Source organism: Lepisosteus oculatus, chromosome 2 (genome assembly GCF_040954835.1).
Source record: "Lepisosteus oculatus isolate fLepOcu1 chromosome 2, fLepOcu1.hap2, whole genome shotgun sequence".
NCBI lineage: Eukaryota > Metazoa > Chordata > Actinopteri > Semionotiformes > Lepisosteidae > Lepisosteus > Lepisosteus oculatus.
Genome location: NC_090697.1, coordinates 59,543,120 through 59,556,953, shown reverse-complemented (window position 1 = coordinate 59,556,953; position 13,834 = coordinate 59,543,120). Strand labels below are relative to the sequence as shown.

At 35.6% G+C, this 13,834-nt stretch overlaps 1 protein-coding gene across 2 annotated transcripts in view; it reads left to right on the top strand.

The window, feature by feature from the left end:
* Nucleotides 1–8,001, top strand: part of LOC102684106 (synaptosomal-associated protein 25) — a 64,761-nt gene extending 56,760 nt beyond the window's left edge. For both annotated transcript variants that reach the window (XM_006625689.3, XM_006625688.3), the window contains exons 6-8: nucleotides 1,689–1,814; nucleotides 4,931–5,075; nucleotides 6,714–8,001. In XM_006625689.3, the coding sequence (XP_006625752.1) occupies nucleotides 1,689–1,814; nucleotides 4,931–5,075; nucleotides 6,714–6,782 (340 nt within the window). In that variant the 3' untranslated portion in view covers nucleotides 6,783–8,001. The remainder of the gene's footprint in view (nucleotides 1–1,688; nucleotides 1,815–4,930; nucleotides 5,076–6,713) is intronic.
* Nucleotides 8,002–13,834: the final 5,833 nt, after the last annotated feature.

Here is a 13,834-nt window from a genome sequence, read left to right as displayed (position 1 = left end):
AAAGTGTTTTTCTGGAATATAGTTTTCAGAGTTCTTACTTTTTAGTAAAAGATACATTTATGGAGAGAATAAACATAGAATTTGAAATTATTGGTTCATTTGAGAGATCTATATTCTTGTTCTTCTGTAGGAAATGAATGTGCATGGCTTTGCACTGAAAGAAGAGTTGAACATAGTACCCTCAGTCCAGTTTTATAAATAGTCAGCAAACTGTGCCATTAGGAAACTAAATCATAAATACCATTACTGTTACAATAAGGTTAGTGTGCTGTATTTAAAGACAATAAGATCAGGCACAATGTAGACCTTTCCCAAACAGTTCACTGGAAGCATGCCTAGATTTTCTTTTTTTTTTGGCACAGGCAAAAGTGGGGTGTCACATTTCATTTGGATGCATAAACAAACATTAGGCGCTTTTTATTTTAGTGCAGAAAGATCCATTGTTTTCCTGTGTTATTACGTGGTTTGTAGAGGGAGACGTTCTAAAAAGCTTTTAACTGTAGTCAGTGATTTGTGCCTGTGGTTTCTGGAAAGAGACCGTGTAGAAAATTAAGAAATTGAGAATTTCAGGCTTCATTGGAATCACACCAATCAGTAATATATTGTTTGAATAAGATCAGCAGTTAAAAAATGTATCTGACTGCATACCTTCTAGAATACCGTCTAAGCATTAATGCAAGGAATCAATGCTGACTTTGTATAAATATAAAATTCTTCTTTTTAAGAGTTTGTAGTTGGATCACATGGGATACTTACACATCAACAGTATGTACACATACTGTATATACATCTAGGCATGGGATGGAATCACAGTTTGGACGACTGACTACAGTAAAAGACTGAGGAATACCTCCCTAATGACTTTACTAGTAGTGTGAAGTAATGAATTCAGACCATTGAAAACTAAAATCAGTTAGGAATCCAATTGCTTTAATTGTACCTGTGTAGTAGTTAAGGATAGTACAAATGCTTTAGTCCTTTTTCTTGCATCCCTTACTGATGCTTAGATTCCTTGTAATTTTAGCTGTGTCCACACTCATCTTGCTACAGTTCTTCTATTTTATTTTTTGTCTTAGCTGACAAAGGTATGTACATTACATCATTTCTAGATATAGGCCTACCTATCGTAAGTACTGAGTCAGTATTATTGATGAGCTCCAAATGCTTTGTCCCAAATTGAGGTGGATCAAAAATGTCATCTTTATACAGCTAGGAAATTTTAGTGGACCTGACTATAAAGGTTCTGGAACCCCAGACAGAATATATTGCTCTCTTTTTTCCTCATAACCAATTTTTTCTCTCCAATTGCAGAATGCACCTGTAATGTGATGTGCACATCGTACTTGGCAGTCCTGTTTTTCTGTATTATCTGTTTGTCTGCCAGATATGTCCTCTGTGTTCTATGTCTCAGTCCAATTGGAAGGAAACACTACTAAAAATGTCCTTTAATTGACCTTTTTTAAATTCTGTAATGAGAATTTAGACAAATTGTTTCACGTGTTAAAAGTTTACATTATTGTAGCATATACAGGGCTTTTAAGAGTACACTACTTATTGGTAGAGCAAAGCATCTGTAATGGAAAAAAATCTCATCTGCCTAATTCAGTTCCTGGCTTCTAGACCTTTAGTGAGCCTTGCTAGCTTTTGTGAAAGTAGTTTTGTGTGACTCGCATTCTTTCTGTGCACAGACTCAAGTCTAGTGATGCTTACAAGAAGGCCTGGGGCAACAATCAGGATGGGGTAGTAGCCAGCCAGCCAGCTCGTGTAGTGGATGAACGTGAACAGATGGCTATCAGTGGAGGCTTCATCCGCAGGTGAGTCCCTTCAAGACAGTTTTACTCATAGAACAAATTCCTTGGACATTGTCTAATACACGTTCTCATAGAGTAAGAAGATCCATGGCCTGAAACTCCTTTCTAGACACGACAAGTCAATAAAGAGTAAATATTTAATGCATAAGAATAAGAATGGTTATAAAGATTACAAAGGTGAGAAGGTCATTCAGCCTATGCAGTCAGCATTGGAAGTTAATAGCTAATTGATCCTAGGATCTCATCCGGCTGTTTCTTGAATGAAGCTATGTTAATCAACATGGTTTGGTAGCTTGTTTCATACTCTCAACTCTCACAATGATTTGTATGAAGAAATGCCTCCGATTCTGTTTTATATCCATTTCCATTATTGTTATATGTAATTTACTCTTGTTACCTCTGGTTTTTGTTTCACTGTTTATTCTGAAACCTGTTGCACATGTCAATGCCTTCAAGGAGTTTTGAGAATTGCATTAGGTGCCCCTTATCTTTTCAGGTCAAGACTAAAAAAATATCAGTTCCTTCAAACTGTCAGAGTGGGATTTTCTCTTAAACCCCAGAATCCATCTGACTTCTCTGATTCCAGACCAGCAATATCTTTCCTGTAACGTGGAAATCAAAATTATACACAGTATTCTGAGTAGTTTCTAATGCATTAAATAATTGTTACATATTTTGAATTCACTTTTTATATATATATCCTAACATCTTGTTGTGGCTTTCTCATATTGGCTAAAATATATACTCTAAATGAAGTGTCAAGATAAACACCAAAGACTTTTTCACCAAAGTATACCATTCTAATTATTTTTCTAACTGATTTTTTTATTTTGTGTTTATAGCTTTTTTCTGCTACCTGGGTGCAAAACCCTTCTCTTGTCTACAAACATAACTTTTAGATCTACTAAAAGCCATCTACCACCTATAAATAAGGAAGAACAGACATTCTAGGACAGACTCTTGTGGTACTCCATTAATTACATTACCTCAGAAATCAATATCATATAATCTGTATCTATCCATTATTGTTGTTGCTTGTTCACAAAACTCTATGAAGACTTACCTTTTTAAAATTAGTTGACCATTCCCTCTGGTGTCAATCATATATAATGTAGGTGATCCTATAATTATTGTCTCCAAAATTTTAGATGTAATAGAAGTCAGACTTGTCAAAAGTAAGTACCTTTTCATAGATCATTACTACTGTACGATTTTCCAGTCTCTTGGCACTACCTGTCTTGAATTGGAATAGTTGTGTAAATGGCTTATACTGTATATGACATCTCCTGTACAAGAGTACAAGTGGTAAGAGAGCATTGGAACCTGTAGAATTATTAATCTTAAGTGCTTCTAGTATGTAAAGCACTTCTATGATAATACTGATTAATAGTTTGTCTTTCTCCTGCCTGAAGTATTATGATTTCATCTATGCTGAACACGAGAAAAATATTAATTTAGACATGAAAGAAATATGTGTACATCAGAGAAACTTTTCTCTTTCTTTGTCCAGACACAATTATTTATCTTTCATTGTTTAGACACTTAAATATATTGTCCAGGACATATAGTTTCCTTCATCATTAATGGTTCTTTTGATTTTCCTAGAACTGAAAAACTCTTTATTATTAATTTAAGCTCCCATTGCAATATCCATTCCCAACTCTCTGTTGGCATTTCTAATGTCCGATTTTACCTGTGCTTCTTATTCTTCATACTCCTTTTCATTAGCCCATTTTGCATTCATCATCTAAAGGTTTCCCTTTATCTCTAAGACACTTCAATTTTGATTTAATAACTTAATAATTTAATAATATTTTTTTTTGTATTTCTTGTATCCCTTTTTACCTGTCTTTAACCTGCAAGACTTTTTTCTTTAATTGTATCCTTTTCTTTTTTTAATCATTGTATAAAGTGCTTTTTTTACCTGTCCATCTATCCATTATCTGAAAGTTACTTATCCTGGCAAGAGTTGCTGCAAACAATCTCTTTCATCATATGCATTTATTTGATGATGATTAAACCAGTTGTGCTACTGCTTTCTTGATTTGGATATTCTTATTCTTGAGATGAATCCATTCTTTGCTTCAAGCAGAACATTATTAACCTGTTTCCATTTGTGAACCACTTATTGGATGGTTGCTGAGGGCGGTCAAGAAAGCTGTGAACAAGAAGTTTAAAGTATACTTCAAAGTGTATCTTGTTCATCACCCTCCTATTCACCAAAGTCATGAGGGCACATAGGGTTTGTAACGGTTTTGGAGTACAGAGGGACAGGACTCATACCTTCATCTTTAAATGTTTTTAAAGATACTTAATGGCAGTAATGATCGACAGTTTATCCTTCAGGAAATTAAATGCACTGCCTCTACAACGTGAAGATTCAATCCCAGTCTTCTCAGATTATTCTGCCTTTACTGTACAGTGTAGAAAACATTTCAACAGCTTGGAGTGCAGAGCTCTCTGCTTTACCCAGCCAAGATGAAAATCATCCTTGATGATATTCAGTCAGTCAGTCAGTCCAGTCTTGGATTTTTTTTATAGCAGATGATGTGATCCACTGAAATGGAATAAATGTGTTTCTTGGGGTGTTTTTGTACTGAACTAATTTGATTGGCCTGTATCTGCTTCTTGGTACAGTGACAGAGAAGCTCATGTTTTTTTATTATTGGTCTAGCAGCAGTTTGAATGACGGAGTTATAGTCTGCTTTTCCTTCTGTTTCTCTCTGATGGTCAGTTTTGTGGAAATAATTGTGTTTATTCTGGTTTATAGTTAGTGGTTAAGCATCTTGGAGCTCTCCATCATTATGTTGCTACTTAACATGTTTACTTTTTCCATCTGATCACATTTTATGTAACACATAAATGAAGAAGATTTTTCTTTATTTCTCTTCTGTTTTTTATAACCTTGGATTTCAGAAGCTTGTCCTTATGTGGATGATGGTCATTTTTTCTAAACCTAAATATACTGTAACTTAAATTTGAACTTTAATAAACAAAAATGTATTTGGCCATGGCCTAGATTCACAAATCTACCAGCAAAAGGAAGGGAAGCAAGAAAACCATATCGGTTGGTAGACATCTGTAGTGTATTACTAGTGTTTTGTTGTTCTTATTTGCAGGGTAACAAATGATGCCCGGGAAAATGAGATGGATGAGAACCTGGAACAGGTTGGTGGTATTATTGGGAATCTGCGCCACATGGCTCTGGATATGGGCAACGAGATTGATACACAGAACCGCCAGATTGACAGGATCATGGAGAAGGTAATTAAGCATTGCATCTGCTCATTATACAGTAAAAATATCAGAATCCTTTGTTCCTACAGCACTGTCTGTTCTATTGTCCAAATTCGGCAGCCAGAATCCTGACCAGGTATAGTGCAAGTGATCACATTACTCCTATCCTGGAGTCCTTGTACTGGTCAGGTTTCATGTTGACTTCAAAATCCTCATGCTCACCTTTATGGCTCTGTATTGCTTGGCACCTCTGGACCTGTCTGAGCTACTGTCATCCTACTCCTCACCTCACAATTCTGGTCTCCTATCTGTCCCCCAAGCCCAAGCCCATCTACACTCTATGGGTGCCCCATAGCCCTGCTACTCTATCCCTAAGGATATCAGAGAGTCACCTTTCCTAAACTCTTTCAAATCTAGACTCAAAACCTTCTTTAGAAGGGCCTTTCCTTAACTGGTTCTAGTATATACCCCACTGCTCCTACCATATTCTACTCTCTTCTCTCATAATTAACAAGAATAATCAGCTAATCCATATATATACCATTCACACCATATTTTGGCTAAAGAGGAAGTTTTTCTATGCATCTTTTTTGGCCAGCAAGGATCTCCATTACACTTTAAAGCTGACAGTCCTCATCTCTAATAAACTAAGAGTAAAGCTTAATCATACTGTACCAATGCACATTTTTAGTATGAAGAAAATGGTTTGAAGACAAACCTTATGAATTTTTCTTGCTATGTCATAGACAGACATAAATAATAATTGGGTAATGAATCTCATGTCATTTAGAACAGAACCACCTTGGCTGTTAGGCATTAAGATGAGTATTTCCTTGTGACAGTAAAACCTTTCGTTTTGTAAAATCAGTATTCCAGCTTGGGGTGATGGTAATTCCTGTTCTCATGAAGATAAGATTGTTACTGCATGTCTCATTTTGAACATTAAGTATTTGAAATGAGAAAGTGGCCAATAATTTGTTCAGAATGAAATTTACTGTGCATGCTATAGAGGGTGATACACATCCAGTATATCCAGCACTAATAGTGCTGTAGTTTCAACTTTATTTTTGATTTGTTAAACATTGTACAGTTACATTAATTTCCACCAGTGAGGAAATGGTCTGGTTTCTTAGTGTGCTTTCTATTCAGATATCTTTATGATTACAATTTCCTATTTGCCAGTGATCATACAATGTTTGTAAATAGTCTCACTGTTTTAATTGGTAATGTTATTAATGAGCATCAATTATTATTAGCATTAAATATTCTTTAAATATGTAAATATTTTAATTTTGTCATTTTTGTCATTGTTTACATTATACTGTTTCCAGACTCCAACTTTACCTGAAAACTTTGTTCTTTGAAACCAGTACGCTTTACATGCTAGTTGTTATTTCTTCTTGCTTTTCCATTGTATGAGTATTGTACTAGTAAAACTGCTGTGTTTCCATTTTGCTATTTCGTGCTCCTCTTTTTGATGTTGTGCTGATGAACGAAAAATACTGATGCTTCCTGTCCTTATTTTTATTTTCCTTTATTAGCTATTATGAGTTCGTGTTTAAGCAACATGGAGCTAGACTACGCAATTGTCTGGAAATCATAAAAGCGTTCTTTGAATCTAGTATTTCTTTACATGCTAGTCATTATTTTGTTTTCTTTGCCTAGGCTGACTCCAACAAAACCAGGATTGATGAAGCCAATCAGCGTGCAACAAAGATGCTTGGCAGTGGCTAAAGCAAAAATCTTTCATCCTCTGCGCTGCTCACAGAGCAGTGCCAACTTGCTTTTATCATGGTATTTACTGTACCTACTAGGTTTGCACACACGCACATATCAGCCCCCATTGTAAATGTTGTTCTGTGTGGTCTGTCAGCTTTTTAATGATTGTCCTTGTAATGATTTCTTTACTGGTTATCTTTCTTTCCAAAGGTTGTATATAGTGCTGATTTGATGGCTCTAGCTCACTTGTGAAGTTTTTGTTTTCGTTTTTTATATTATATTAAATATATCTTTGCTGGATGACGACAATGTAGGAATGCTTTACGAACTGTTTTCCTTTTCAGTATTTCAGTATTGTCCTAGTAAAACTGTGTCATTCCATCTTGCTACTGCCGTGCTCCTCTTTTTGATGTTGTAATGATAAAAAGAAAAAAAACTGAAAGCACTTATGGTTGCTGTCCTTATTTTTATTTTCCCTCGTTAGCTGTTATGAGTTCACGTTTAAACAACATGCAGCTAGACTATGTAACTGTAATAGGCATTGCACTTAAAGTGATGTGATTTGTGCGTTATGCATGATGAATGATAGATTTTAGAATCTTCTAAATAAAATGAACTAAAAAGAAAAAAAAAGATCGTTACATGGCAGTAGCAAATTGACAAAAGCATGCTCAGTATTAGGACACAGCTGGGAGTACCATATTCCTGCAAGATGGCTATATTGCCACTATTTCTGTCAGTATATATTTACAAACTGTGACCACCATTGTAATATAAAAACAACAACACAGCTGTAGCACATAAAAAATCATCTGTTTTCTAAATGAATATGCAGTTCAATGAAGAGACTGGACTGGTTGTGTACTGTAATATAAGGTTTGGATGTTCTTTAAGATGAAAAGACAACTGCAATACAAAAAATACAAATTATAAGTTGCATATTTCTGGAAGATTTTAATTTTTTAAGAAGACTGTATCTTGTAAGTTGCTTTCCCCATGTGTTTGTTATTGGTAAAATTCTTTGTTGCTTATGTACCTAGAGCTATGCACACCAAATCGCTAAAATGTTGAGTAGTTATAAAAACAAAATACCTTAACTGAATGATACATAGGATAAACTGAATAAATGTCCTCAAAGCATGTAATACTAAAGCTCCTTCTGTCTCCTGTCAGTTTGTGAAGTGGTTGACATTTTGTAGGTAGTTGAAATGATTAAAAAACAATAAACCTCGAATAGTATGGAGCATCTTTTTGTGTTCTGGAATAAAGGAATAAAGACAATATTTGTCCGTTTCACTTTCACACTTCCCATGTGCTCTCACCAGACACCTTGCTGTGTTACTCTCCATGGCTTCTTCTGCCTGCTTGGAAACCACATCAAAGGCAACCATATTCCAGCACTTCCCGATTGTGTTAGGCATGGAGCTCCAGCTGACGTTAAAACGATACCAAAAGAAAAACAAATTATTTCACGTGTCCTAGTGGTTGCTCCTGCCATGCTGATCTTCATCTATTTAGGGAGAGGAGTAGTGGCCTGCTCACATCTTCTCCATCATTTTTCCATCATCTTCATTCCCGTGTCTCTTCATCAATTCATTTTTTTCAAGCAGGCATCTCCAATCCAACGTTGTCTTGCTTGCCCAAGCTGCCACACTGCCCTTTTTCCTTGCCCAGTTGTATTGACTCCATGCCTCCATGGAACCCCTTGCAGGCAATGGGTAAGAGAGTGTAAAGAATGAGATACAAAAATGTGTACTATTTGGTTTCAGCTCTTGCTAGATATTGGGCAAAATGGTGTGTCACGGTGATGACTGTCTTTCTCTTCAAGTTACTCCTGATCCCATCCTTCCTCAGAGCTCCAATGCAACTACACTGATGTTTCTCCTTGCCCATTCCTCTATGACCCTGTCATTTCTCCCCTCCTCTCTTTCTTTCACAGTCAGCAGTTCCTTCATGATCTGTTCTTTCTCTCCTGCTTCGTTTCGCCCTCATTTCACAGTCAGGTGTGCAACCCAGCCCACGTTCTGCCCCAGCAATGTATGTGCGATTTTTGCCTCTTTCACTTCCCTAATCCTCTCTTTCAATTGTTCATGTAGGAGCCTCTTGCCAAAGCTCTTTGTTTACAGCTTTTCTCTCCCCAGTGGCCACACTTCACTTGCTGCCCCGGACAGACACAGGTTATCTCCCCTTCTCTTCCTCCTGATGGAGGATTGGATGCTCCATTGGCACCCAACACTCTCTCCTCCTGCACTATTCCATCCACAGCTGCAAAGGTCCAGGGATCAGATCTTCTTCCCCATGTCTTCTGTGTGACTATCTCACTTTCAGTTCTGGGCACAATTCACTTTAACAATTGAATCATTCATACCTCAACCCTATTCTCCTATTCTGCCTAGCCCTTGACATGTGCTTCCCTTTCTACTCTGACTCCAGGCTTTTTCTTCTATGTTTAGCAACCCACACATATTCTGGTTAACCATGCCTCGTCCCTGATAGCTCTGCATCCTAACTTCCCTGCTCCCAGCATTAACAAGCTACGCCATAGCTCTCTCAACAACCATCATCACTAATGCCCTTAAATCTGTGATTATGATCTCAGGCTGTTTCAGGACAATTCCCATTTCTATTCACATATGCCCATACCTTTTGAGAAGTGTACCCTATCATCATTGCCACTTTTCTTCTATTGGGATTCCACCGAGAGACAAAATTTGTCCTCATGTGTAGGGCTGGGAAGTCTTGTTAGTTAATGCTCAAGTCAAATCTACAGCTCTTGACAGCTTTTTGGCAATCAGGTCATGACCACTGCTTTGGCATGTCAATGCATTTCTAATACTAAAACAGACTGCAATTTAACCTTTTGTTTTAATCTGCTGAATAAAATCCATCTGCCAGTCGTGCGGAAGTTCAACAGAGGGAAAAGCTGGGAGATAACTGATTTTGGCCATGCATTATAAACGGATGCACTGTGGCATATTTTACATAACATCACTTATGCAAAAAAATAATAGAGTAGAGAAAAAGACAGTTTTACTCTAGTCCAAGAATTACATCTTAAATAGCACAGATAAGCAATATATTTCAGTCTGATATGTGCCGGTGAATGTAATCTATTGATTAAATTAATGAGTTCAAGTTATCTTAGTTGGACATTGGAAATCCTGACAGCAGGCACTTCCAGCAAGTACTGAATCCTCAGAGCATGTACTGAAAGCACTCCCCTTCTTAGCAGGTCATAGAATATTCTCTGTTACAAGTGGGTGGCTTCTCACTTCTTTGAGTGTGTTACAGATTGCTTTCAGGCAGCTGCACAGCTAATAACCTTTCATTGGGCAGATCTTATGGAAAGATTAATTTTCAGTCAAGGTACCTAGGAATTAAGACACAAATCAAAGGGGTGTCTTGTTTTATCTTAAACCACTTTAAAAATGGCTTCAGTAAGAATAAAGGAGTTGAAAATTCGTTCAGAAAAAAACTGCACCACTTATCCAACAGGAAGAGTTACTCTGAAAGGAGTAATTTGTTATTAGGAAAGTTGTAATGTCTGATTTGATGTTTTGAGTCTTGTGTGAGTCCCTTTGAAAACAATCTACAATAATAATTAATGCTCCATTTGGGGTTTGGTCTCAGTTACATGGACATACATAGCTCATAAATGTGTGTCCATCATTTAGGAAAATTAATATATAATAAAATATGCAGTGAATAAAACTATTTTATAATATTATATATATATATTATATTATATAATATATATTATTATACATTTTGTGGTGCTGTATAAAGAATGTTAAAATTGAGAATTTTACAAAAAACTGCACTTATGGTCCTATATAATTTGTCAAATAACTATTATGGTTTAGAAGGAAGTTGGTGAAGGTATGATTTTAAACTGAATTGCTAGAGCAATTTATACTTAGTGCCAAAATCCACTAACGCACATCTTTTGAGAATCTTAGAATTTAGTGGGATTACATTGCTATGTCACTTAACCAAACATGAATTAAATTATGTAAGACCATAACTGCTGTAGTGCATCAATTCTACATGTTCCATACTGAATAATAGATGAAGTAAAACTGAAAGCTTCTGTCTTGCTTTAATAGTTTCCAAAGGCACCAGGTCACATCTTACAAAATTAATTTAAAAAAATAGATTGTTCATATTAGAGCAAAGGTAAACAATTGTTTTACTGGAGAGACACATTCCAGAAGGTTTTACCCTTATCAACCCTTAAAGGATCAGTTTCATCCAAAACATCTGGATGAAATCTTCAGATCAATTACCTACTAAAAACCAAATAAGCTAGATTGTTACTATCATTTGCAATGTTTCTTAGATTTTTACTCTTATTTGTAACCTTTTATATCCTTTCTTTTGTTCTTAAGTTATGTCATATTTAAAATGCATATCCTCAGATTATTTTGCAAACTAGAATTCCTAGGCATGCTATAAAATATTTTGGTGATGTTAGTAGCCGTACATGGAAAATACTTGTAAAGAAAATAACACTTGCAGTTGTTATGTACTTGGAAGTACTTTACCCTAATTTCTTCTGAAGGAAAACATTGACTTATTTGATTATTTTTTCCTGCTTGCTAAACAGCTCATAAGCAAGTATGAGAAAGGGAGACACTTAAAACTAGGCTACCGGGGTAGATAAGCCATTACCATTTATGATGAAAGTTACCATAATAATTTTTCATTCACAATGGGTCATAAGTTGTTTTGGAAAATGTAGCCTGTCATGCATCCTGCTCATGCTCAAATAATGTTTGACCAGCTAACTCCAAACTTTATAGGAAGAGTTCTAGAATCTGTAGCAGTTATTCTGCAGCTTTAATGTTTAACATTTACACTTAATTACTCCAGTTAAGACCAAACCAGCCAACAAAAATAAATATTCCTTTTGGATCCCAGTACTACTGAACTGATGTCTGTTAAACTCAAGTGGTTTGTTCAACGGAAAAGAAAATCAAAAACAGAATTAGGCTTGCTTTCTGGCCTGCATATACTGTACATGAAAATCCCTGTGTTTGCTCTGCAGCTGCTGCCCTTTTCAAGGTCTTCAAGCTCTTATCCTAACAAAATGGTGGGCAGCAGCTTTCACAGATTGAATCACGCACTGTGTGCCTAGATGCTCATCAATCATCGCACAATCAGGGGCAACTACAGGGGTGTGGACAGGACCTGGATCAGAAGGCCAGAAAGAAAGCAATAAAGAATGAAATAATATGACACTGCAATATTTGTCAATTAATAAGAATTGTCCTATGATTCACCATTCACTTTGCATACACTTTGCCAACAGGACATTCGATCTTTTAACATGACACCTCGTTTGTTTAAAATTAACTCCATTCACAGTAAGGATTACCTCCAAATATAGGCGGCACATAAAATAATTAACAACTGATGCACTGATATTCTTGTGTAAACCAAACTGGGCCACCTGTCCGCCATTTTCTTCTCTCATATTACCATGCCTCTTTGAATTACCACTCATATTGAATTCAATTTTAAAAGCAATCAAAATTGTTTTTTTTTGCATGTTATTGAAAAAATGTTTTCACCTACATTGTAGAATATGGAGAGTTTCTTTGTACTTGACAGCTCAGATATGAAAGTGAAGACTTCACAGAAATATTTTTGTCAATGCAATGGCCTTGGAGGTACAATCACTTTTCTGTGTGAGGTATTCTATCTTATGAAAATTGTTGCTAAGAATCAAGATGCTCTCAAATGTGTGAACTTGAAAACAGCTGAATTGTTCTAACATTGCAATCCTGCTTGTGACGAAGGGCTGTTACATACCATCATTGACCTACCCTTCATTGTCATTCCAGAAAAATGTTCTTTGCTTCTATTTATTTGTATTTTGATGATTGCAAATAAGCATTATAGGTTAAATCTACTGTATGTATTGGCTGCTTGCATTTTTTGTTTTGATTTTGCCTATTCCACCATTTTAGTCCCTCACCAGAAACCCACCTGCATCCAAACCCATCCTAAATGTTACAACCCTTTACCCCTAGACACCTGGGGTTGTAACAAACTCCTTTATTTTAAAAATGTTGTTCATTTGTATTTTAATGTTAAAAAGTAGCCCCAGCTTGTGAATAGTGCAGCTGCTAGTCTGCTTCATAGGATAAAGACAGCACAGTTAACTCTTTGTATCACTGCACCAGTGTCTAGTTTACAACATAATTCATTTTAAAATTATATTAACAACACTTAAAGCCCTAAACGGATTGGTACTTGACTATTTAAATGAGATTTTAACTCTTTAGCAGCATTTTCAAGGTCAGCTAATGCCTGCTTATTCTGCATTCTTAGCATTAACCTTAGAAGCACAGGATAAGATGCTTTCTGCTATAATGCCCTGAGATTATCTAATTCTCTACCCGCTTAAGAAAGGTTGCCAACAAGAAGAGACCATTCAGCCCATCTAGAAAAAGGGGACTTTCATTTGACCACCCACAAAGAAGACAATGGATTAGTACTCCAACTACACCAAATTTGTTTAAAAATCTAAACATTTTGTATTTAACATATTTAATAATAAACATTTTATTTCTTAAAATTAAATTAAAGAATTAAAAATAAAATCTATTCCACACCTTACTTCCGTTATAGACTTTTAGTCAATTGATTTAATTGGAATAAACTAAATTATATACTGTTATTGGAATGAACTACATTATATATGTCTTCTTTAATTCATTTAAGGAAAAAAAGAGTGTAGGTAGGGCATTTTTAATATTTACCTGAGATACAGTGTATATGTTTCTAATTAAGATCTTAATGGTTTATTTTATTGGCAAATATAAACATAGTCTCCATTTGTTAGTTATACCTTTAATTGGCAAATTTTTTAGTTTAAATGTTGAGTTTCCGACCCCTCCTCAGCCTTCTGGTATGCATGTACAATATGGTGACATTGTGTTTAGGTCAATAAGACAAAAATGGAGTTCTTGCATAGGTTGAATGAATTTAGAAAAACAACTTTAGTTTATTGGCCAACTAGAAAATCTTAACATATAGTTAACATATCTTGCATATCATCT